The sequence below is a fragment of the Brachypodium distachyon genome, chromosome 4, assembly GCF_000005505.3.
Source record: "Brachypodium distachyon strain Bd21 chromosome 4, Brachypodium_distachyon_v3.0, whole genome shotgun sequence".
Taxonomy (NCBI): Eukaryota; Viridiplantae; Streptophyta; class Magnoliopsida; order Poales; family Poaceae; genus Brachypodium; species Brachypodium distachyon.
The window spans coordinates 7660373-7686640 of record NC_016134.3 but is presented as its reverse complement, the minus strand read 5'-3'; the positions used below and the strand labels follow the sequence as shown (position 1 = coordinate 7686640).

At 42.7% G+C, this 26268-nt stretch overlaps 3 protein-coding genes across 3 annotated transcripts; all 3 read right to left on the bottom strand.

Moving 5' to 3' along the window:
• Window positions 1-1664: 1664 nt before the first annotated feature.
• On the bottom strand, window positions 1665-7000 carry LOC100827515 (probable serine/threonine-protein kinase DDB_G0291350). Its single transcript, XM_010239019.3, has 6 exons — window positions 6578-7000; window positions 5346-5488; window positions 4395-4538; window positions 3766-3951; window positions 3406-3530; window positions 1665-2183 (listed from the first exon to the last, which is right to left on the bottom strand). The coding sequence occupies exons 1-6, from the start codon at window positions 6837-6839 to the stop codon at window positions 1955-1957; spliced, it is 1089 nt and encodes a 362-aa protein (XP_010237321.1). The 5' UTR covers window positions 6840-7000; the 3' UTR covers window positions 1665-1954.
• Window positions 7001-9437: 2437 nt separating this feature from the next.
• Window positions 9438-18156, bottom strand: LOC100824121 (uncharacterized protein At1g32220, chloroplastic). Its single transcript, XM_010239018.3, has 10 exons — window positions 17973-18156; window positions 17555-17687; window positions 17126-17214; window positions 16458-16513; window positions 16323-16378; window positions 14865-14958; window positions 13912-13991; window positions 12635-12677; window positions 11636-11727; window positions 9438-9874 (listed from the first exon to the last, which is right to left on the bottom strand). The coding sequence occupies exons 1-10, from the start codon at window positions 18032-18034 to the stop codon at window positions 9701-9703; spliced, it is 879 nt and encodes a 292-aa protein (XP_010237320.1). The 5' UTR covers window positions 18035-18156; the 3' UTR covers window positions 9438-9700.
• A 4459-nt stretch (window positions 18157-22615) lies between these two features.
• On the bottom strand, window positions 22616-23965 carry LOC100830043 (inactive LRR receptor-like serine/threonine-protein kinase BIR2). The gene has a single exon (XM_003575529.4). It carries the CDS (start codon window positions 23909-23911, stop codon window positions 23042-23044), a length of 870 nt encoding a protein of 289 aa, XP_003575577.2. The 5' UTR covers window positions 23912-23965; the 3' UTR covers window positions 22616-23041.
• Between the last annotated feature and the right edge of the window lie 2303 nt (window positions 23966-26268).

The window sequence follows — 26268 nt, the reverse complement described above, 5'->3', positions numbered from 1 at the left end:
ACGGATCCGAGATTTCCCCGTTTCCAGACCTGCGGGTTTCATTTTTTATCAAACCCGCATCTAATCGGATCTAGACCCGTCGGGTAATCGGGTTTCGGGTACCCATTGCCATCTGAATCTTTAACTGAAGAATCGACACTTCGATTGAAGAAAGAGATAGTGAGCTTCAGTCCTGATAGATGGCAGGAAGCTCGAGGTGATAAAGTCGGAGGATGGCATCCCATAGCTGGATGAGCTGCTCAGCAGCGTCTGAGTCGAAGGCGGCCGCGGATAAGATCTTTATGGGGCGGAGAGGCGGTTGTTAAGCCGGAGAGTATCCGTTGTGCGTCAGCTTTCTTGGAGGTGCCCAGGGACTTGATATGTTGCCGCAGTCGTTGCAGCTGCGGTTTCATGGGGCAGCGGGGGCACCTTTGACATCGCCAGCCGGTGCGAACTGTGATTTTGAGAGGGATTATCCGGGGCCATCTTTTTTCGTAAGTGGCTCAACCGTATCGATTGGCTCACTGGAGGTTTGGTAAAAAAGAAATTCATAAGAGCACGGTGGCGAGTTGAAAATTTCATACTAAACATACAGATATAAATATTGACATTCAATCTCAATATCTTCCTATCATATTGGTATCTGACCAAGATATATGTTTTTTAAGACATGAAATTTGTATCAATAAATCCGTCTTCAAAAAGTTCTTTTGGTTAAGATGCATTTCCTCTCATATACATTACATATTAATAAAATTATTATTGGTCAAAGTTTACCCAGGTTCGGAGCCATAGGATGGCTTATGTTGGGGCCGATGGACGAAGGAGGATCCGAAAGAGGGATGACGTGATGAGAACTACACACAACACAAGAACACAAACACGGTTTATCCAGGTTCGGAGTCTTCTTGCTGAGGTAAAACTCCTACTCCTGTTTTGTTGTATTTGCCAAGATACCAAGATATACAATGGTGCTCCTTGAGCAGTTTTCTTGAGGACGAAGAAGAAGAAAAGAAAAACCTTAGATGACTAAGTGAAGGATCCTCTCCTGGGAGGGATAGTGCTCCTATTTATGGACCGCCCATGTCACACTGACATGTGGACCAAAGGTTAACGTTATCTTCTACGGTCTTGCCGGGCACGCGCCTCGGTTCCCTCTGAGGCGTACGGCAGGAGACAAAACAGCTTTACTTTTCCTGGCGTCTGGCAACACGTACTGTAGCCACGCGCCAGCTTCCGCTATCGATTCTCTTTCGGAGCTTCTTTGCGCAGTCGCCTGGCACCGAGACGTAAGCAATAACTGCTTTCCCGTGATAAAGAGGGCGCCGCTTTACTTTGCACCATGTGATAAGGATAAGCGTTGAGGCATCTCGGATAAGGCCGTTGAGGCATCTCGGAGTCGGAGTATTCGTGTTTATTCTGCAATCACACAAGACAAGCAGACATGCCGGCATATACTTGATATGCCGGCCTGGTATTAGTTCGGCTTAAAGATGCCGGCGTACATGGCTATGCCGTCTTTGCCTTCGTCATCTTGGCTAATGTGTATCAGTCTTGACCCTATCCGGGATCATCCCCAGACATATTAATAAAATTATTATTGGTCAAAGTTTTATCTTAACAAAAACCAAATACACCAACATTTATGGAGAAAAAAGGTAAGATGCATACCCATTGCCGACTAGTTTAAAAAACGGGTAGCAAACATGGTAATGAATGAATGATGATACATTTATTTATTGACCCCAGGGTCTCTTGAGCACAAAAGATACACACATCTACAGACATAACGTGCTCACGAACAACAGCCAGATCTTAAATCGCTGATACCTGTCACGGAGAGTATCCACTTTTTTCCTCATACAATAACTATCAAGGAATTAACTTATCACATTTAATGAATCAAGCAGATGTTCTGTAAATACATCACAATTCTTTTTTTGTTTCATCTCTGTAGAAGCATTCCATTCACTTGTCAAGTCGAGTATTTCGCAATGAGTTTATCAACGTGGAAGATGATGTCGTCAATGTGGGGCCGAACTGTGGGCTGTGGCTGCAGCATCCAAGTTACAAACTGGCGGAGAGCATCAGGATATGACGAACCTGTCTCAGTAGACCATTTAACCTGTGCACTTTTAATAACCTTTACTAAGGTTTCGCCAGCAGATTCATCAAGCTCATAATCAAATGGGGATTTGCCGTACCTACAAAAAAGTAACATATAAGATGACCTGAGTCTGCACAACAGAACCTAAATACTAGGTAGTTGATAAAATAATGTGCTGAAGCGGTATTGCAGTGATGAGAGATTTGTCTTTTCCCAGACAAATAAAGACACTTCAAGAAAAACAACGAAACCAGTCCTCCGTGTCAACTGGAAGAAACTAAGTAATAGACTCTGACATACGATGATTAGTGGACAAGATAGAAAACATATGGTACATGTTGCGCAAATTGTTGGGGGTAACTTATGGGCTGCTTCAAGTTGTGGACGATATTGCTATTGTTAGCACCTCTACATTATTCTTGCAATGCAACATAGGAACAAACAGTACTCGGATTGAACTGGAAGGAATTTGGTAACTACCGCCATAAAGTAACCGCTGGGCGGCATGTCTTAGGAGACCGCAGTGTAGGATACATGTTTTGGGGTCAAAAGAAATACTGTAAATTGGCTAACTTGTCACAACTGATTCATAGTTGATACATAAGTGCCCCTAGTATAGGAGGACTTGACCTGAAAGTAATGAATCAATACATACTAATCCAATCTCAAATTCTAAGCTGCTACGTTTCCTCCTTCTTTTTTTAACTCTCGTTATTCAAATAAGGGGAACGTCAGGTAACAGCGGTAGGTACCGTACGTTGCCATCCACAGAGCTCCGCACAAGCGACCAACAAGAAAATTGTACTGCATGGTGTGTGCTTTGATCCCAGTTTGCATTAGGGTACCACTGGCAAATTGACGTTGTAGGTAGCAATATTGGATAAACTAAGAAACATATCGCAAGTTGTAACTACTTAATAGCAATATATCATTACAAGAAGCTATAACATTTAAAATTAGTAAGCATGCAGCATTACAGCAGCCCTCCCAACAACTTAAGGTAATCTTTCCATGGGGGTTGCATTCTACTTGATTAAGGCAGTAAAGACGCATGACCAGGTTAGTCAATAGTATATCATAGAATGCAAAAAATTCTCCTACACATGGAAGGATTTTCTATGTAACTATAGCTGTAATTATCAAAGATGCTCTTCAGGTAATCCCTTGAAAGTTTATCAAGTACAACATAAATGAAGTGAATCATTAATTGAGTATGAGCTATAACTAGGCATGGGCACTGAATATCACTCACAGAAAGATGAACATCATATGGTGAGGCCATGTGTCCAATCATAAAGTTTCTGCACAAGACAACTTACATCATAGCATAAAGGGTGCATCCCAAAGACCACACATCTGTCCTCTCATCGATGTCGGCATGGCTTGGACACTCCCATAACTCAGGAGCCCGGTAATGCGCAGAACAATGCTCCGAAGCCCATTCCTATATTAAATCAATTCATAGTCAAAGTAAGATGCCCAGCACAAATCATGTTTACACATCAGAAATCCTAAAATAACTATATTAACTGTCAAATGATTTGTTTTGACAAACTAATGAACTGTGAACAGTACACCTTTCTTTTAATTAGCCTAAATTGCGCTACCAGCTGTGCCGTCTCAACAAGCAGCTAGTCTAATTGATTCTAAACATTTTAATTTGCATCTTACAAACATACCTGCAGCTGCAAAGCTTCTGCTTGTGATCTAATAGCTCTTCTTGCAGGGCGAGCACTCTCAAAGTCCATCAAGATAGCAAGATGGGGCTGCTCCTTCCTCAGAGTTATGAGGACATTGTCAGGTTTAACTCCATTGTGGGCATATGGTGGCTCAAAACTGTGCATATGCTTCAGTCCTGCACATAGCTGTAGACAAGACAAATCACTCAAATAACAGGCTAATCCTCACAGGAAGTTGCTACCAGCAGCAGTCTTAAATGGGTTAAAAGAGCATTATCTACAGGTGATACAACCATAAATACAAAAGATTGCGAACATGATAGTTCAGCTGTAGTGATGGAATCACAAAGGGAATCTTGAATTAATGGATAGTATAGAAAAAAGGCATCGAAGAAGTTGATGCAGATAAGATTCATGATCAACATCAAGCTTGAAATCTGGTTCTCAGTTTTGTAATAGATTTAAATATGTGGTTTAACGTGATAGGAAAATGGGGAAAGCATTGTAGAACACCAAGCCGTTTCAGTCATATCTAGTTGTTGTAACATGATATGCCATACTACCATCGTACTCCTACTATAGTTGTTCAATTAAAATAAAAGGCTTTAGCACACAGAAGAAGTATTTACCTGACGGAATATCTGGAGAATAGTAATTGTTGGAAAGTATTCCTTCTTTTCAAGCATAGATTTAGTGGCATCCTGCAAGGTTCCATCTAAGTGAACTGGGAACAACAAGTAAGCCTCATGGTTCTGTGACCCATCTTGCACACCCTACATACATATAAAAGCAGATTTAAAGCACATCACCTGAGATAACAATTAAAGCTCGGGCATCAAAATAAGTTGTTGACAAAATCAGCTACCACATGCTTAAATGAAATAAGATATGACGAACGTGTCATTAATATTTGAGACCTAAAGGTAGCACAGTATTCAGCTGTTTGGGAAACCAAGAATGTGTCAGGTCACAGGTGATCCAACCCTTGGTGTTCTCACAGTACTCCAAGGCTCAAAAAACCCTCAATTGACGTCACGAAAACTTCTAAAAGGAAAAAGATAGACACATCGTGTATCTACCCTGCCAAAAATATTAAAACCAAACTCTTTCTATAACTCAAGAAACAAAAAGATAAATTCAATGCTTATAGTGATAATGGAAACTCACAACCTAATTTGAATTAGATACTATCACTGAAAATTTGACTTTTTTTTGTATCTTGAGCCGTAAATTGAATTTGGATTTTTCAATTTTGTGATGTGGCAGACACATGTTGTACCATTGCGGCGACCTAAGTGTTATACATACTCTTTTATCCCCTGATTAATGATTCTTAAGCTGCCATTTTATCAGATCTATGGTAGACATGGAAATTTATATGCGTGAGTCAGCCGGACTCTCGCCACACGAGTGTACTGTGCAGCAACCGATGTGATGTCCTTGAAGTTCCTGTAAATACACATATTCTTACGCCCACGGTATGTGCGTTTGACGGTCTAGATACATCAGTTTTTGATGATGTGGTTTAATTTGAGGGCTACAGAGGAGGATCCAATCAGTAAATATAAGATTCAGCTTACCTTCACTGCGATGATGGCATTTTCAAGAAGAGGGAGTAGATTTGGATGGCTGAATTGCGAGGACACTCGGATCTCCTGCCGGACTAGCTGTAAGTGTTGGTCACTCTGAATTAGAACTTTCTTCAAAGCATATGTCCCATCAGCTGAAAATAAAATCAAGAGAATTAGAGGATAAGAAGAAAAAAAAGGCAAAAAAAAAAGAGTTGAAACTTGGAACACCAAACACAACAGAAAAATCGCAAATTCCGGGTAACTGGTCAAGCAGCTAAAGTACTGAATGGATCTAATGAAAGTCCATTAATTCCCCATCTCAAGTGGAAATCAAAGATATCTATCCATTCAGAATCCTCTCTTAATTGGATTAAGGGACCAGCCAATGTGGGATGATCCACAAAAAGTCAAAAGTCGCCGTAGATCATACTATTAAATGTCGAAGGCTACATTTGGTTTGCCCTAGCTTGCCAGGCCAACTATTGGATAGACAAAATTTTGCTGGATGTTCTGGACTTCTGGTTGCCCAAGAATTGTCCAATGTTAGTAAAGAGCTTGGCTACCATCCAAGCAAACACCAAAATTTTGTCCCTGACAAAAAGTGCAGTAAGGTAGACTTGGTCACCATCCAAACACACCCGTCATCTTATCCTGAAAGCACCCTTTAGTAGAACACGAGTCTGTTGTCTACCAGTAGCGCAAACTTTAGCAAGCAGTTTGTTAACTCCTAGCGTTCAGTTAATGCTGGTCAAGGAAATTTCACCAGGACGGGACTGTCCCACTGAATCAAGATCCTTGAAAACAATCTATAAGACTGTAACGGCGTGTATTGTCCATATGGAATTTTGCATCAAGACAAAAAATAGTGTATGCACAAAATTTTGGGAAGTGATCCAGTCAAGTAAGCAACCACGCCAAGTGCTCGCAAAATTTAGCGGACGCCCATAATCCGAAGCATAAATCGTGACGGCTCACTGAAGCAAAGGACAACGTTGTTAGCCTCGACTTGATTCTAACGACGTGAGAAAGCTGCCGTGCCGATCTCCGTTCTAGAGGAAATACAACTGACGCCATCCAACCAATCAAGAAATACAGACAGACATGCAGGCATTTCGCGTCATGCAACACGCCACACGCCGGATTCAAAAATCCGTCCCATTCCGTGCGTGATCCAACCGAACCACCCGCAGATCTGAGCGAGAGAGGGGAGGGGGGGGTTGGGGGGTAAACGAGTCACAGACCTGAGATGTGGGATGGATCGACGCCCTTCTTCTTGGCGAGCCCGACGGGGCCGGGTCCCGCTCCCCCGCCCGCGCCGGCGTCGGAGGCTGCTGATGCGGCGGCAACGATCTCCTTGACGAGGAAGACGGAGGACCCCGCTGGGCCGGCGTCGCCGAGCCTGCGCAGCACGCGGAAGCGGTAGTCGTTGACCCAGACGTCGCCGCCGCCGCCGCCGCCGACGGTGTCATACAGCGCGTTGAGGCCGGAGAAGGAGCACCCCATGGCGCGCGGAGGGACGTCGACAGCTCCCGGCTCAGGAGAGAAGTGTCTCCCTTGGACCAGTTTCACAGTTGCATTCGAACGCGCGCCGCGTGTGGCCGTGTGGCTTCGTCCTGGCAGTAGTAGTAGTAGATCTGATCTGGAGTCAGTCCTCCCTCGCTCGCTCGCTCGGGGTCGGCGTCGTGGTGTTGGCGCTTTCGCAAGCAGATCTCGCCTAAAAAGTTGGTCGCTGCCCCTATTTTAGGCTATTTTAATCCCTTAGGTCAGCGGGTCAGCCAGCCCTACTCTCATTTCTAGTGGCAACCAACCAAACAACTTCATCCATAAAATTGAATTCCAATTTCATAATTCCGAGCCCATATTTTCCTGGGAGCAAAACATTTTTTTGATTTTGTAAGTGTTATATTATTCAAAATATAACACTTTCAAAATATTATTCATTCATAATATTGTTAATTTTCAAAATATTTTTTAATTTTCCATAGCTATAAAATTTGTCTTCTCCGCTAATAATTTTCCTGCACCTGCAGCCTGCCACGTAATCACTCATGTGCCACCAGTTCTTCGACCACTTCTATTGCTGCAAGATCGGGCTCCTTTCTATTCTCGTGCTAGTAAAACTTCTCTAGTATCGCCAAGGCTCTTCGTATCTTCTCACCCCTATCTACCGTTCTTTTATTGAATTGCTATTAAATTCACTGTTTCTCACCGGTCACGTCCATCGTCACCTTTTCTCCCGCTACAGTAGACCCCCTCTCTACCTCTTTTCCCATGTTTTTTCAACTCACCTCCTTGCGTCACTCCGTTGACTTCACACACCTCGCAATCCAGCATGGGTGTCAACGGTTTAGAACTCTATATACCTACAATGTGCCATTCTTTATGCCATGTCCACAAAGAAAGATGGTAAATAAGCAAGGAAGAAACACTACCCAACGTATTCTCAAACTTAGCATCTCCAGGATTTGAAATGCGTCGATTGGAGTTTTGCTTTGCCCTTTCCAAATGCCTAGGACAGAGAAATTTAGTGCAAGTCGGACGTCAATTGCCCTCGCTGATCACGCATGCTCACAATTCCTTTGCATGCATCTCATCCCAGTCAGTTCATTCTCTTGAATAGTTAATCCATTTCAGTTCTCGCAAAAAAAATCCATTTCAGTAACTTGTGGTAACTTCTTTCAAAGTGGATGGTAACAGCTTGTCGCCCACTAAAATTTTGTTAATTTTGAAGCTTTTGTCGGTACGAAGCCAACATTGAAGGGATCATGGACCGGGACGGACGATTTGAACTACTACAAGACTTTTAAATATCTGAAACCAATCAATACTTTTGTTGCGTGAGGCCGTGAAAATGCACCAATGCACTAAACTCATGGAATCCACACGTTGAGATAACGTCGTCCAAGATTTCGTTCATGCAAGCTAGTGTCGGTCAATGGGAGGATACCCACGTGTATAAGTTAAATTAATTGTTTTCGAGATTTGCTCCTTCTCAGGTAAATTCTCCTCATCCAATCTTTTGCTCATGTATGTATCTTGTTTTAAGACGCAACTCAATTTGCATTCCAAGTCGACATTGAGAATTAATGATTCCAAAGTTGACACTACCAATTTACATATTTAGTTTTTTTTAGAGAATTTACATACTCCCGTGTCCAACAAAAGATGTTTCAAGTTTGTCAAAAATTGAATATATCTAGACATGACTTAGTGTATATATGCATTCAAATTTAGTCAAAGTGTTGAGACATCTTTTGTTAGACGGAGGAAATATTTCATTTATATGGCATGTTGTTTACTGTCCCCCTTTTCTTTTTTTCTTACCTATTACTCTTTCCGTTACTAAATATACAATGTTCTAGTTTTGTGCTAAGTCAAATTTCTTAAAATTTGAGAAAAATACCAACATCTATAACTCTAAATTAGTTTTATTAGATTATTTATGATATGTACCTTCATAGTATACTTTTTTATATACTACATATAAATGTATTTTTTATAAATTTGGTCAAACTTAGGTGTCAAACTTGAATAAATTTGACGTAGGACAAAACTATAACATCTTACATTTAAGAACGGAGATAGTACTTCACAATTTTCATCAGATTATTAGCATTTTGGTGGACATCTGACTCACTATTTTTTTCCCTTCTATTACATTGTAGGAAAAAAGCTTAAATTTTTTCAAAAATCAGAAATACATGTTTACTGTAATTCAAATTATGAAACGACCAAAAACATTCAATCCTCGTCATCCTCCTTGGATCATTCCGCCTCTCCCATACACAATTAGTCAGGTCACCAGCTGCAAGAGGCGGCAAACAACAAAATCTAGAACAGCTTTCATGCTAATGCGCGAAAGACTGTATGCTAATAAAAAAATTATTCACAGATGTAGGGTAAAACTGGAAAATAAAATCTTAGTATTATGTGTAACTAAAGAGCTAAATATAGTAATTGAGAACTAATACGTTCAATTGCTTAGTTTGTGTAAATCATACGGATACTTCCAGGATAGATAGAATTTTGCATCTCATCATAGTGAGCGTCAATTCAGAGGCTATGCACTCACGACTAACACGAATACTAGAGGCAACGCAGTCATGACAATGACATGAATAACTAACATGTCTAAAAGGTTTAACCAAACAGGATCATCATAGACCACGGCAATACCCAAAACACAAGGTTAATTATTTCTTTATTGAACATTCTTAGATAAACATGGCCACACAAGGAAACTCAGCTAAGTCTGCACCGTCATGTGCGACATCTGCGTACACATTTGGAGCAGATAGGTAAAACAACCGCTAACAGAAGATAATTAGAGCCAGGCGCTCTTATCATCATGTACGAGCATATTATTACTTCTGATCGCTGTATCGCATGATGCCATAGACATCGACGATGCTAGGAGGGAACACCGGATCTGTCGCAGCTCTTACAGCGACCTTCGCCACCGAGGTAACACTCACTGGAGGTGTTAACATCGGACCAACCAGAGGTAATCTGGTCAATGGTTTTGCATTTTGGAGCACCTGCAAGTATAAATAATTTCTCAGATTTGAGCATACTACCTTGGGAAGGAACGAATAATGCAGTAACATTACATAAATGAATCAATAAAGCAGCAAGCGCAAAAGTTACAGAAGTTAAGAACAATAAAAACAATTAACAATAATGGCTGGTCGCCTGGGAAAGGAATATAGACACTGCAATCAACCTCAAACCAGTGGAACCTGTGCTGCGTGTATCATCAACCTATGGAAGCTTTTATCTCAGCGTGAAAACGGACATGGGTTGTCTAGTTGATGAATTAAGTGGAGTTTCCAGACTTACCCACCTATTCCTCTTCATGTTTGGTAAACCAGTTAATGTGGGTATGTGTTGTAACTACAAGCTTCTGTACGCCCTCAATCGTATTTCATACTCTTGGTTCTTTTGAGTTCTCATTGGTGTGATTCTTGAGCATGATGCGCCACTACCGAGGGAGTCTCCTGCTGCATCACAAGAAGCAGAGCTGCAGTGGAAAATCATAGCAGCTCAGTGCCTCGCGAGCACCACGTGGTGGATTCGCTTGAAGCACTGCTGCTCTTCTCGTCTAGCACATATCCCAGGCACCATGGACGAGCAGCACCAGATAAGGACACAACATGATGCAAAAAAGCTCCAGTGCCATGTGCGGCTTTCGCAACATAACAGCAACACAATGCGTCCTGACGCCTGTGTCATACGTGATGATGAGATCACGTACACCTTGCTCTTCTCGTTCCCACGGATTTTTCCACCTGTGAGCCATTCACTTGCAAGTGTACTGTGAGTCTAGTCTACCTCTATATCCTTCCATTGTGAGCAGATGGATGATGCATACCCTACATAATTTTTTGGCTTCAATCCACTTGTACACCTAAGCTTAGCAAAAGGCAGTTGTCGCCTTGTGGTACCGTTAGGTCCAACCAAGACAGTCCACTTATGACCCTAGGGTCGACCCACAGAAGCAGAACAGCCACCAACACACCAGCGCTCCAGAAGAGCAACCTCGGGAGGCTCACATCTTCAGCAAGCCTAGCAGCAGACGCATGCACAGGAAGGCCAAACCTAGGAACCTCCATTGCCCTATTAGAGGAGTTGTGGTCCAAACCTTAGGACTTCAGGTTCTGCTCCAGGTGCAGAGGTCCAGCAATAGGGCCAAACCGTACCGGAGTACCAGACCATCTGCATGCATGCTCACTGGAGGAGGCGGCACCAGCATTAGCAGGTTAGTTAGATGAATGACAAAGATTTGGTAGGTTTTCTTGTTGTTTATATCTTTACGGAACACTCAGTTGGGTTAATCTAAGCAGTCTGATCCAAAGCCTTCCTATCCTTTCCAACCTTGGTGAAAAACTTTCTATTAAATTGTCATCACCCTAAGCTTACCCTATCCAAAACTCTGCAGAAGATTTTACTCACCACCCATACTAGGGATAGGGAGGGGCGTCTACAAATTATACCAATTCTCACGCCTACAATCATGATTCCTGTGAGACAAGATCTGGTATTAGACACACACAAAAAAAAAAGTTTGCTAATCTTTAGGCTAAACTCCTCTATTTGCTCTTTCCTTTTTGTTCAGCACTAAGCACATAACCTATAGAATCAACTGTCAACCAGAATTGATGTCCACATTATATACATATTATTTGTTTAAAAGGATCCAATCACAGTGGTTGTAAAGGAGCCAAAGAACACAACACCACAGGGAGCTCAGGTCGGGCATATTCTACAAAAAAACGGTTATGAAAAGTGAGGAACTTTACCATTTGCATAGGTGAACCCACAAGTCCAAGAGGTATCTTTACTCTACCCACTTGACGAGTTCCATAAATGAAACCAGGCCTCAATATCACTCCTACGAACAAAGAAAAAAATGCATCGTCAGAAAAGATGCCAGTAGAAAGGAGCATTAGAAACAAAAAATAAAAAAGATAGTAACTGTAAGAAAATCTCAAATATCATCTTGAACACAGCAGGCAGTTATGAACTAGTACCTCCATTCCTAAATATAAGATGCTCTAGTCTTGTCCTAAGTCAAACTTGAAGAAGTTTGACTGAGTTTATAGGAAAATGTACTAATATCTACAATATCAAATAAGTATACTATCCATGCTTAGATTATAATTACATATATGATGAAGAATTTAACAAAACTAATTTAAAGTTATAGATATTGGTATATTTTTCTATAAACTCGGTCAAACTTTAAGAAGTTCAACTTATGACAATGCTAGAACATCTTATATTTAGGAACAGAGGCAGTAATTAACACCAATTTACTTCCGTGCAGGAATTTACTTTTTTTTCTGAACTGAAAACTGTAAGGAAGGCCCTGACAATAAGTTTTATGAAAGGAGAACAATAGTTACAAGGGGGATGTACAAGGGGAAGGGGGAGACCTACTGTTTTAAGGAAATATACTACTTTTACGGAGAAGTCCAGATAACCCCAGAAAGGTGGAGATAGTTACATATAACGCTGGTTTCAAACCTCAATAGTATGCGATCAGGGTCCAAATCCGAGGGGGTGGTCTGGACTTTTTCCTATTTTCACTGATATCCTAGACAGTACACACATTTGGTTAGCACCAACAATCTGATGATAACACCTTATGTGGTGGCCCGTAGAGTCAAGACCAGCTAAAGGAACACTGATCCCTAGTATACATTACATAAGGAAGAACATGGGCCAAGAATGGTTCGCTAGCATGATGTTATTGAGTTCTTCAAGAAAATGGAATGCTCAAAATTTAGAGAACTAACCTCCATAGGTAAACTTTGACAGCAATTCAGCTTCAGCGGCTCTCTTCATTATATATAAAAAAAGGATGTCAATTTGTTGCCAATAATATGTGCTTAAAGTTCCCATAGAAAAAATGTGCTTAAAGGGCCAGGAAAGGAAACTACATGTAACACAAAGGAACATTAATGTCTTCAAACTGAAAGTACAAAATAGCAGTTGGAGGATCTTCATTGTTGCTCTGAGTTGTGAAGTTCCAGTAGCTCAAGCTAAGCTTATGAACATTTTGAATATTAACACTGGATTGTGATATCACTATTGATTAGTCTGCAATTAACATTTACCTATGCAATACTCTGTGCATTAAAATCTTCACATTTTGGAGATATTGTCTTACAATATAAGGCTTGCATGTGAATTTAAAGACATTTACTCTCTTTTGCCAAACTTATCTCATCTCTTAAACACTTACTAGCTAAATGCACGTGCGTTGCTACGGAATTTAAAATATATATTGCATGTATGAGTTATTTTATATATTCATGTGATCGTGTTTTCTAATTTTACGCTAAATAAGAATTCTCAAAATATTTATTTAAGAAATAATTATCCCAAAAGTGTACATCAAAGCAATCAAAAGATCATGATACAAAAATGTACTACATTAAAATGGGTGGCAATCAAGTGACAATCATCTAACAAGCTACGGAGTAGTCTTGCTAGGGTGAATTGACGACCACCAACTCTGATCTTTATAAGTGTAAAGATACTAATGCTCCCACTAACTTATATCTCTCCTATTCATTTGATAGAAATATGCCTTATACTCTAGAAACTAGTAATTTTATTATTTTATGGCTTTCTTAATCCAGATGACAAACCAAAATACACCTTATTTCCTTTAACGGAAATGGTAGTATAGCACGTTTTCTATGTTAGCTGAAATATCAAATTCATTTATTTGCATCATTAAGTCTGTCCTTGTTGTTCCCTCAAAAAAGAAGTCACTTGTAATAAGCAACCTATTACGAATATATGGATCCTGCTCCTGCAGAAAATTCCCATGTAATTTGTGCAAAGGCACTAACAAAAATGTACCATTATGAATTGAGAACAATATAAGTACTTTTGGAGGAAACACACAAACATAAGTATTTGAAATAGAAACCATAGTTCATCACAACATTTCAACTGGCAAGGATAACAATCAAAATAATACACACGATATAAATCAAACACATAAAACTCTTTACAAATTTGTATGGGTCCATAATCATCTCAATAATCCACAGAAACTCACCTTGCCCTCATAATAACCTTGCAATAAGTAATTCACTAAACCAAAGTCCGCAGCTGACACATACACAAATCTTTTTATGCCTGCAGGTAGAAAGCAGAAGTAAATTGGACAACTCCTGACTGAAAATTTCCATCATTCCAGTTAAATTTACAAACACTGAAGTTTAAGAACTGATTGGAATATCATATGCTGTGTGCTTTCACAGTTGATGTATACAACCCAAATATATTATTGGCATCATTTTTACAGGAGTTTAGTTCCCTGAATCTAATTATGTATCTTGTTTACACAAATCATCAGGTAACTTGTGTGGTAACCTCTGACAGGATAATTGTGTTGCCAAGTACTCCCTCCATCCCCTTTTATGAGGCACGCACGTGTTCCAAGATCACCAATTTAACTAACAAAATATTTATTATATTACGTAAAAAGTATATCATTAGATTTGTAGTAAAATGAACTTTTGAATGATATATTTGTTATGAAATACTCCCTCCGGCCGGAATTACTTGTCGAAATATTACATGTATCTAGACACCTTTTACACATAGATACATCCGTATTTGGGCAAATTTGAGACAAGTAATACCAATCGGAGGGAGTATATGTATATTACATAAAAAGTATATCATTAGATTCTTAGTGAAATGAACTTTTGAATGATATAGTTTTCTGTCATATATTTGCTAGTTAAATTGATGATCTTGGAACGCATGCGCGCCTCATAAAAGGGGACGGAGGTAGTACATGTGAATCAAGAAGCTGTACATCACTGGCTACTTAAGCATCAGTAATGGTCCACCATGAAAGCTACCACCTTAGCATTACTCTGTCAGCTATCGGTTTTGTTCAGATCATAAAGCAGTAAAGGTAAAATAAACATGAGAGTAGATATCACAAAATTACATGGCATGGGACAATTGAGATAGGACCTAAATTTCAATATCAAATACCTTTCTCAGCTGCAGCCCTGATGGCATTGATGTTTGCAGTCCCATTAATTTTGTACATGGCAGAATTTGACCCAAAGCCTCCGACACATGATACCTATGACAACTTTCCTCCTTATTAGTAACATTTCGACCATTACCAGTCAATTTGGCAGAAAACATCAATAGACTTGATATATCTTACTTAGGTGTTACTTCCTCTCTCCAGACTGTAATCATAATTTGATACCATTCTAACTTCAAAAGCACTTAGTCATGGTTGTGATTTTGTAATTATTGACAATATACTGTACAAGAAATTTACGGTCAAAGTTTAAACTCAAACAGTCAAAATATCTGCGCTTATGTGAGGTACGATGTCATACAAGGGAATATTAATTGAACATATTTCCATTTTATCTCTTATGTATTCGACTGACCAGTTTTTGTTCTCGAGTTCTCGTTTCACTACACCACTCTCTCACTTATCCCCTTAAGGTCATTCCCGCTAATATTTGTGCTTAACTGTGCCATTTGGTAGCGAACGTAAATGATTCTGGAAGGTATTCTGCTATCTTCACAGGAAAGAAGATCAACTATGGTTCAATTGTACAATGTACATGCGAGAAAAGTACCAAGGATAGATTTCAAAAGCCTTTAGCTACAGCCCTGCCAGCCATTAACGCCAGCCAGCACCTGCAAGTAGCACTGACCCATGAAGTCCGGGGTTCAGATGGCAAAATCCCTCTTCTTGGCACAAAAGTGCAGGTTGACTCTATAAATAGTGAACTTACTGCTACTCTATAAGGAGGATATGACTACAGGAATCTAAAGAATCGAAGAGAGATGCAAGGACAAGCAATTGGACTCGTCGATGGCACATCAACACAAGCCAGACACTTGTCATTGCCTCACTCCAAGCAATGTATACCACCCTCTTTTTGTCTTCAGCATCACCACACACACATCCAAACCAGTAGGAGGTAAATCATTTTCTACCCTGGGTATGGGGATCTTGAAGTACAACTTAATTTATCAATTAATGCACTTTATCTCTGCTCATGTTTGATGTATATCTTGTTTAGTACACAATGGTCGCTAAATTGATGTGATTAGCAATTTCTCTAGTTGGGCAGGACTTGTCAGTGACGATTAATTGTGACAGGAAAATAACAGTCAAAGGATTTGTGGAGGACCGTAGAGTGGGAGACTCACATCAGATTACAACAGTATTGTGTATTACATTCTCCTCTTAGCCTAGAGGAAACGTTGGCTAGCTTAATAGAAATCTACGCCCATAAAATATGAAATACAATAATACAAGAAACTAAGATTTCTAAAAATGTAAAACATAAACATACCACGACATATAAGGTGCACACAACTACACAATATCAACTAAAAAAGTATAGACAATAGGTACGGACAATAAGGAACACATGATGATGAAATTAACAAGTCTGATGAAACAAGTAAGCATACCACAGCAGAAACACCATCCATGGCATCCTTCAGTGAAGCGGGTTCAAGAAGATTACCTGTTCAGAAGAAGAAAGCAGATAGTGAACAATATCACCATTCAGAAACACAAACAGTTTAACTTAACCAGTGACCAACCTTGGTTCCATGTAACTCTATCAGCCCAAGATTCACTTATTGATGGCTTTCCAGATCTGTTGATAAGAGGTTAAAAACATTTAGTTAGAATAGGGTAACAGGCAATTATGGCGGGGCAAAGTTATATGGCTATTCAAGTTGTGTAAAATACAAGTATACTTCCATTACTAGGGAGTTTTATAGCAAATAATATTGTATTTTGTAAACTAGTTGTACAAATATGAGTAGTTCAGCCAATTATTTGAGAAAAACCCCCAATGTGTGTATTGCGTAAAAAAATGGATCACATTGCAGTAACTTCCGCGGAGGATGGGCAGATGCAACTGTTTTAATTAAGGGTTGTTCTCGCCTTGTAAAATACCATATTCAAGGTAAAGGTAGCACATCTTTAACGTTAAATCAAGTCTATAGGTTAGGCCGATATAAAGGGTTGCTTACAAATGACATCACATATTTACTTGGAAGATAGTAGAAATCCGGGTTTCTCAGATGGCACGGAACATATAATATAAATCTTTAACAAGCCTATGGCTGATGAATTTTCAGTGAATATCCATGCTAAATACTTATTATTTGGTTAAAGAATATAAAAGGTAAACCAAATTCAATCAAAGGCTAAAAGAAGTAAAGAGAAGAAGTTTAGTTGAAAGAAATAGTTCATGGGTTACCTATTTAGACTAGAGACAAGAAATCCTTTGTCCAACGCCTCCTTGCAAACGTGAGAACCAACGAAACCACTTCCACCTAGCACAAGCAACTATATCAAGACAAATGTCAGAGGCAGCTCAGCAATCCAAACAAATGATGTACACCAATAGCATATATGAGCTACAACAGTTATACAAAAATGTATCATCACTTTTTCTAGAGTACAAATGTACATGAATGAAACACTGTGCCATGCAGAAATATATTGTGCACACAAGTATATATAAGAGTATTATCAATGTGATGACATATCATTACTGATGTTAATGAAACAAGAAAGCGTCAAGTGAGAAACTAAACAGTGAATATCCAATTCTCTACCCCTGTCCCCCAATACTCTCAATTATACATATTCCAGAACAATGTGGAACAGCCAATCGCACTATTACCTTATCCGGAGAAGGCGGAGGCACCTTGACGGGTTCTGCCTCCTCGACCTTGAAAGGCTCGTCCACCCGCCCCGATGATTCCCTGGGCGTGGCATCGCTCGAGAACGCCTTGCCGAATGTTAAACCACACGATCTGTTCGTCGCATCACGCGCGCCAGATGTTAAAACCACACGATCAGCAACAGATTCTTAAGAAGAGAAAAAAGGACAACCAGCTACACGAGTAATTTCTCCCTGCGCTGCAATCCAGTCCTTCAATGCGGGCAATAGTTGTCTAACGCGATGAGAAAACCACGGCAATCCGTGTCACACCACACGCGAATCGGGGGGGATTACTCCGGCCGTAACCCAAAGGCCAAACCCGTCCTCGGGGACATTTGAAACGGCAGACACGAGAGGGAGGCGCTAAGGGGTTCACCTGTGAGGGGACGGCGAGAGGGAGGTGGTGGAGCGGATCAGGCGGCTCAGGGCCGACCTCATCGCCGCCGCCGTTGAAGGAACTCTCGTCGCTACGGTGCTCTTGGAGCAGGGGGGGAGGGGAGGTCGGGGCAGAGGCGCAGCTGCGTGGAACAGTGGAAAGTTCGCGAGGGGGGAGGGCAGGGGGGTTTGGGATCTAATTCTGGGAACGGAGGACGGAAGAAGGGGGGCCAGGTGGCGCACAGGGGACGTGCCACATCGTGGCTTGAGGTGCGGTTCCGAGGCGGCGGACGTGTCTTTCTTTTTTTTCTTTTTTTCTTTTTTGAGCTTAGCGGCGGACGTGTCTAGAGAGTCCCAGGCAGGATGCGGCCGTTCCGGGTTCCACGACAACGGTGACGCGCGCGGTATACTACTGCGTCCGTGTTCATCCGCCAGGGAAGAAAGGAGCACCGTTGGGTTTTGAAACACCAAATACTTTCAGCTTAGGCAAAAAAAAATGAAAAGAAGGGTATGCGCCCGGTTTTAGCTTAAGTAGGCTATTTGCCAGTAGAGTATTTTAGAAACCAAAGTATTGACAAACTAGAGTATTTTATTTTATGGCTCTAAGACACCGTAGTTTTGAGAAATCAGAGTGTTCTCAAGTATCGAAAATACCAAGGACCTGTTTGGTGGTGCTGTTAAAATCTCCTGCCCTGCACGGCTGCACCTACTCGATCATCTTCTTCCTCCACCACATATCGTTATGTGTCTCTCTCTCAAGCAAACAGGCGGCTCCCCGCGACACCCTCCACACCACCGCTCCCATCTCCGTCCCAGGTGGTAGGCCGCGTTTCTGAAGGTACCTCACCCGGCCAACACCGCCTCTGACTTGCCCCTTGGCACGGCTCCGCGTCCGCCGCCTCCGTCAGGCCCCGTGCGGCACCGGCGCATATCCGCTGCCTCCGACGGGTTCCGGGCGAGCCGCTCCTTGGCGCCAATCCACGTCCACCGCCTACCCATAAAACAAGGGTGTGTACAAAGCATTGAAGATCCTTAATTAGTTAGGCATGCAAAGCAATCGATGGACTAGTTAAAAAACAAATTTGGGCAGGGAGCGGCAGCGGCAGGCCAGGCCTGCAGCGGGGCGACCAGTAGCAGCTAGCGGGGGCAGCGAATTGCAGTAGGAGCGCCGCGGCGACCTCCAAAGGCGATGGCGCGCAGCGACCTGAACCGCTGAGGTGACATTTTATTGACGCGGCACGACGACCTGCAGTGTGGCGGCCCGACGGGCGACGACAATGGCTATCTGCGGCGATGATGTGCCCGGCCTCGGTGTGGTAGCAGCCGCATGCGGCGATGCCGAGTTTTTCGTCCGTGTTCTTTAAAAAATAAAGAGGTCCGGACCTCTTTATTTTATACAGAGAAAATACCACAATTTTGGGAATACCCTGGTATTAAAACTGTCGTTTCTTTAGGTAGCAAACACCTTTATGGTATATAAAACTAGAGTATATCTAAAAACTGTAGTATTCTCAAAATACAAAGAAAAAACTGAGCTACCAAACAGAGCCTTAATGATTTTAATTGGCATGCTGTAACATCTGTCTGACTGCTCAAGTGTGCCTGTATTGCAACGGAAAGATAAACATTTCATGCTTAATAAGAAGGACGACGAAACATGAAAGGATTGGCTAGACACTGCTCCTTAGAGCATCTCCACTAGCTTACCTAAAACTGGTTACCTAAAATCAGTTTTAGGTACAGGAGAGAAGACTTTTTGCAAAAAAAATTGTCCTTCTCCACCAGCTTACCCAAAACCCGTTCCTAAATTTTTCTGTGTGTTCCACTGACGGATGGAGCCCACATGGCTGTGCCTAAACAATTTCCTTTCTTCTTCCTCCCAAGTCCCAATCCCCTGTCGCGTCGTTGGTCCCCCAGCCCCTGCTGCTCGTGCCCCGGTCACTGCTGCCCGCGTCGCCGGCGATGCCTCCACGCCGGGTTGCCGTTGCCGACGAGCCCCTGCTGCCCGCGCGCCGCCTGCTGCAGCCGACGGGAGAAGGGCCGGGAGTGGCGGGGAGGGGCAAACGGAGGGTCGGGAGAGGGGCGGGGAGCCTCGCTGTGGACGGAGTCCGCCGGATTTTGGCCGGCGGCTGCGGGACGAGATGTGGTCGGGGATGGGCAGGGAGGGCAGATGACGATCGGAGACGATGGGATCCAAGCGGTATAGGGCGGCGAAGGTCGGGGAGGGGTGGCCGGCACCGACGGCAACCTGATTTTGGAAAAATTCCCGAGGGTTAAAATAATGTGAAAATCCTCTACATATACTACAACTGAATGAGCCCTAAACCGTGTTTAAATCAAATTTAATTTTAAGCAAAGAGGTTAAGTAAATATCAACCAATAGAGACATAAATCACAAAAAATGAAATCATATACTCCCTCCGTCCAACAAAAGATGTCTTAAGTTTGTCAAAATTTGGATGTATTTAGACATGACTTAGTGTATAGATGCATTCAAATTTAATCAAAATTGAGACATCTTCTGTTGGACGAACGAAGTACATGGTTTATTCTCCATGTTGCATTAACAATAGACGAGAGCGATGCAGTACTCGACGAAGGCCTTGCCGCGGAGTGCATCACGGTGAAGGTGTCGTCCACCACCGCCCCCACCCATGTGCGCGGAAGAGTCTCCGCCTGTGTGCGGCAGCGCGGGAACGGAACCATGTAGCAGAAGCTCCATCGCTTCCGGCATCGGCACATGTTGATATCGAACGTGGAGGTAACTAGCCAGAGAATGTCTTTTGTGCGAACGCTTCTAGTCTATTTGTAGCCAGCTTTGATTGATGTTTTGCCAGCTTTTTTAACTACTATCCGACGTGAACTCAGCCTAATTTAGGTGGCTTGGTTTCTCGTGGTGGAACCAGTTCATTCAGGTTCAAATCCTAAACTTGACATATGGGTGTCACATTTCCTAATTTATTTCAGAATTTAACCGGCGAGACGCCAGCGGTGACTTCGTTAATCTATCAGTATCTTTCGGAGGTGCTCAATTTTCTTACTAGTGCTACAAAGTTGCATATCATCATGGCTAAATTGTACTGCAATACCTGAGCAGGACCCCGTTAAATTGGTATAGACTAGGTTCTTCTCCTTCGACCACGTGAATGTCGACTCGAGAATAAAACTTCTGTTCTTGTGGTGGAGAGCCTGGCATCTCCACAATGATGTGATTTTCAAGAAGGGAAGCTTCATCTCATTTTCTGTTCAATTATGTTAACGCTCTTTTGTGTTGATGCAGGAGACATGCCTCAAAGCACATCAAGTAGGGTGGCACGGAGTCTTGCAAAACGCCACCACACAACACACTATGACCCCAACTAGCTAACCCATGAACAATTTCGTTCTCAATTCTATTAATTTTTTGAAAAGCAATCCCGGATCAAAGGACTTGATGAGCTTGATATCTTCAATAATGCCACACAAAGTTGTTCTATTAATTTTTTGAAAAGCAATCCCGGATCAAAGGACTTGATGAGCTTGATATCTTCAATAATGCCACACAAAGTTGTTCGCTCAATATTTAGTTTTCTTGGAGTGTCTAAGCTTATTGGTTGATGCACGAACGTATATCCCGGCCTTAAGTCAACGAAACCAGTCTACCAAACGCGATTTCTGGGATTAAAGGTTTTAATTAACCGTGATTGGTAAAGTCAGGGTTCGAAATTCAAGGATTCAAATGTTAAGGTCCGATTCAGACTTCCTCTACGAGATCAAGGTTGAAAATAGACTTTTCTCAATATATCTAAACGGAATCTAAACGAGATCGAGGTCTGATTCATAATTTAACAACAAAGTTGTTTCTAAAATATTTTTCAATATATCTAAATGGAATCTAGCTTGGGAGATCTAGCCACAATAAAACTAAGGCGTAGGCGGATCATAATTTCAACGTTTGTTTTAGAGCTATGACATTTTGAATTTTATTAAGTAATTAATGCATATGTACCGATTGGAATGAACCTTAAACTGCTTGCTTGCAGTCTGTTTGTAAACTCACCCATCAGTGCGTACTTTAGGAACCGAGCAGAAAACATGTGAAGGCAAGGATGGCAATATACAACGCGAAATGTCTCGGTACATAATTGCCTGTTCGGTTCAACGTTTTCTGATATTTTTTTGTTGGAAAGATGGGCCGGCAATGTGCCCTAGTGGAAGGGAGAAAAGTTGACGGGAACTCGACATGGGCAGTGAGCAACGCATGAAGAAACCAATCGCACCACCGCATTTACGAATGCAGAGCATATCCACACGAACACGTACGGAAGGAAGGAAGGAAGGAAGCGCCGCGCATACGATGATTTTACATCTTGACATGTAAGTCGTCAGCCGAAAGCCGCCTCTCTCTGAAGCTTCTTCAACACTCGACATGATGGCTGCCAGAACAGTAAAGCAAAGCAAAGCAAACGCTGCCAGTGCGCCTGCCACTCACGCAGGTTTTTTTAGTACAACTTCCTGCCTTGCTTTCTTACTTGTGATGGCAACAAAGGGTAGCTATGGGTTATTTTAGATTATCGAAAAGCCAGGTTAGGAGAACAGCTCAGGAGAACTGGAATAGTACTAGAGAAAGAGCACACCATTTTAGTTTAGTTATGCAAACCTGCATCGGAAATTCGCCGCCATTTTCTGCTGGAATAAAATTCTTCAGGACACACGCACGCACAGGTGGATGTCATCAAAGCCTAACCTATCTCCTCCCACACGCGCGCACTCTCTCTCTCTCTAGTCAAAAAAGATAAGTTATTAAATACGGAGTAAAGAAGTGAAGAAACCCCATGCTAAAGCCTACTGAAAAGCAGAGTACCAAACCAATGCAAGTAAATGCGACAATCAAACTCCAATTGGATTGGGTTCTGACACCCAGATTTGAGCAACATTGCATGCTCTGCTCACCCAGGATCCAATCTTGGCTCCAGGAATCCAACCATGGCATAGCAGGCCCGAATCAAATCTATCCTCTGCACCTAAATTAAACTGGCACGCGATGCAAGGAGCAGCGCCACCGGCATCATCAACTCAGCATGGTTCTCCTCAGTAGGCCGGCATGAGGTGGGAGATCTTGCCGTCCTCGCCGGGCGTGGTGGCCGTCCGGTCGGTGGAGCGGAGCCAGATGCAGACGGCGGAGAAGCTAAGGACGAGGCTGAGGAGCCCGCTGCCGAGGCCGATGCCGACGATGGCGAGCACGGACAGCCCGTGCCCTCGCATCGGCGGCAGAGGGTACCCGTACAGGTCCTTGTTCCCGGCGAAGGAGCTGGCATTGAACCTCGCCGCCGGCCCCGCCGCCAGGGCGCCCCCCGCGGTGGTGGTTCTGTTGGCGAGGAGCACGGGGATGGGGCCGGAGAGGCGGTTGTAGGAGACGTCGAAGGCGGAGAGGCGGACGAGGAGGCCGAGCTCGTCGGGGATGGGGCCGGAGAGCTGGTTGGCGTGGAGATCTATGACGTTGAGGTAGGCGCAGGCGGCGAGCTCCCGCGGGATGGCGCCGGAGAGGGAGTTGGCGGAGAGGTTGAGCACGGCGAGGTTGAGCAGCTTGGAGAGCTCCGGCGGGATGGGCCCGGACAGCGCGTTGGAGGAGAGGTCCAGCGACTGGAGGTTGGTGCAGTTGGAGAGCTCCGGCGGGATGGGGCCGGCGAGGGAGAGACCCGGGAGGGAGAGCTTGTAGACGCGGCCGTTGTTGCAGGTGACGCCCTGGAGCTTGGAGATGAAGCCGTCGCAGGGGGCGGAGAAGGCGGACCTGGTCCAGTTGCGGGGGGAGAGCGACCGCTGGAGGCTCGAGAGGCACGCCTCGTCGTTCGGATCGGCGGAGGACGGCGCCGCGAGCAGGACGAGCAGCACGGCGGCCAAGGCGACGGCGAGGTGGGAGTGCTGGTGGTGTTGGCTTGGCCGGGACATTTGGGGACTCATCGGGTGCGGTGCGGGGAGGGGAACTTTGGGGTGGGGGTAGTGGGGATTTGGGGAAGCGTGCCACCGGCAATTAAAAATCGTGCCAAGGCTGCTGTCCGGTTTGCTAGTTACTCGTAATAGAGTTCGTTTTTTTTTTCATTTTGCAAAATTCCGAGGCACCGAGCGAAAGTTGTTCCTTTGATTTTTCGGGGTACCATTCTGATTTCCATTCTAGCGATACAATTTTTTTTTTGTAAAGTCTATTTTAAACAAGACCAAGCTCAAAATAAAACCTGATTTCTCAATCCCTGATATCAGCTCCCTGTCCTTATTAATTTCGTTATCCCGTTTGGTAGAGCGGGATTGATGACGAGATAGACGAATTTGGGAAATTTTTTATCAAAATACCCATTAAACATTTGAACTAGAATATAACTTAGATTGTGATAATCTTATTAGAAAGATATATCAGAACAAACAAAATTAGATGCATTCATTTTTTTCAATGCCACGCACACCCAAACAGTTATGCGGATACCGAAGAGCCCGGGTATTTGTGCCATTTCACACGCGCTCGAAAAATAAAAAATAGAGTTAAATGAAGAAACAAATAAATCATCAAGTTGTCCAAGCAAAACGAGACAAATGATCAAGGACACACTATTATAGTACATATAGTTAATTGTCCAAATAACATGAGACATATGAACAAAGTACTGCCTATGCATATGCAAAATTATAAATAATACTGTATTATATCTGATGTTATATAACTTAGTTCAAATTCCCCATCAAAAAATAACTTAGTTCAAATATAGGAGGTGAATCTAGGTAGCAATAAGATGAACATAATTAGTAAAAAAATTGAAATTTTAATCGCTATGTCAGCAATCCCATCCTCCCAAACGGTGTTTGATTCCCGAAGCTTGAGATTAGACGGGATTAACAATGACAGGGTGTTGATTTCAAGGATTAGAAAGTAAGTGTTCATTTCAGACTTGCTCTACTAGGTCAAGGTTTAAGTAGATATCACAATAATTGTGTCAAAAAATATACTCCCTCAGTTCCATATTAAGTGGCTCAAATTTGTCTAAAAATGGACGGATCTATATACTAAAATACGTCTAGATAAGTGTAATGTTTTGGCACTTAATATGTGACCGAGGAAGTATCGCAACAACAATAGGTCAGTTTCTCTACCGTAGTCTTTATGGACCATGCACGATTGGTGTGAATGCTTATACTGCACATGTATTTCCTGTGGTAATATAAATTGGCTAAGCTTATATTTATGTCTTTATTGTAATCTCATAATCGAAGAACAACACAATACGTGGCCGGTGTAAATGAAGTTTTCTTTATATCTTTGTTTTTAGTTAGCATTGTGTTTTTGTTATAAATATGCCACGTCTAAAGTAAAAAGAGCAATACTTCCTATACAATCAAAACGGAGTTTTTGGTGTGGCAGAGATCGAGCTGGTGGGAAGGATTGATCCCGCCATCCCGGTGAGGATTGGGTAACATGAAGTGGATCAACCAAGTCCATGGATGTATACTAGTTCTATCATTGAATTAGTTCCATATAACTAAGGGCTTGTTTGGTTGGGTATTAATATGGATTGTAGGTATTGTTTCAGAATTGACGGTACTCTGTTTGATTTCTCGCAAAAAATGGGCTAACCAGAAAGTTTGTACGCCTGCAACATGCAGTGGCTACTTGGATGGTGACAAATCTGGCCCACACTGCCTGAGGGTGTCCATGATTTTTTTTTCCAAACTTGTGGATAAGTCGACGACGCTTAAATCCTCCGCCAAAGAATTGGCGGCCAAAGCCCTTTCCAACCCGGGATCTCTCCCCTTTCCATTATTAACATAATGGAAATACAAAGTCTGTTCCAACCAACGAACCACGCGGGGAAAGGAAGAACAAAAGAAGGGAGAGATAACCAGGAACTACGGTGGAGCAGGAAACCCACTGACCACGCCCCCGCAATCGGGAGGCTAACTATGGGATGAAAACCTGCTCCCTAAACTACAGGCCCTAACAACCTGCAGCAGAGTTCACCATACAAGTCATATCAGAATACAGTCTGAGTGAAATAACAAAAGTACACTCCAGCAGAAGAAACGAACATCAGGTCGTCATGGCTGGCATCACTCCCCCGCCAGTCACAGCAGAGACAGAATCCTCACCCAGGCGCCGCATCATGTTCTGAGCATTCGCAACCAGCTTCTTCGCACCTTCACGTAGGAGGTCTCCGTCCCCAGCCTTCTGCAAATCTACCCAAGACAACAAGTATGCACAGGCCGAAAACACAATCTCAAAAGGAGTTCTCAATAAGTATTTCTCAAATGTCACTTTGTTACGACAGTTCCAA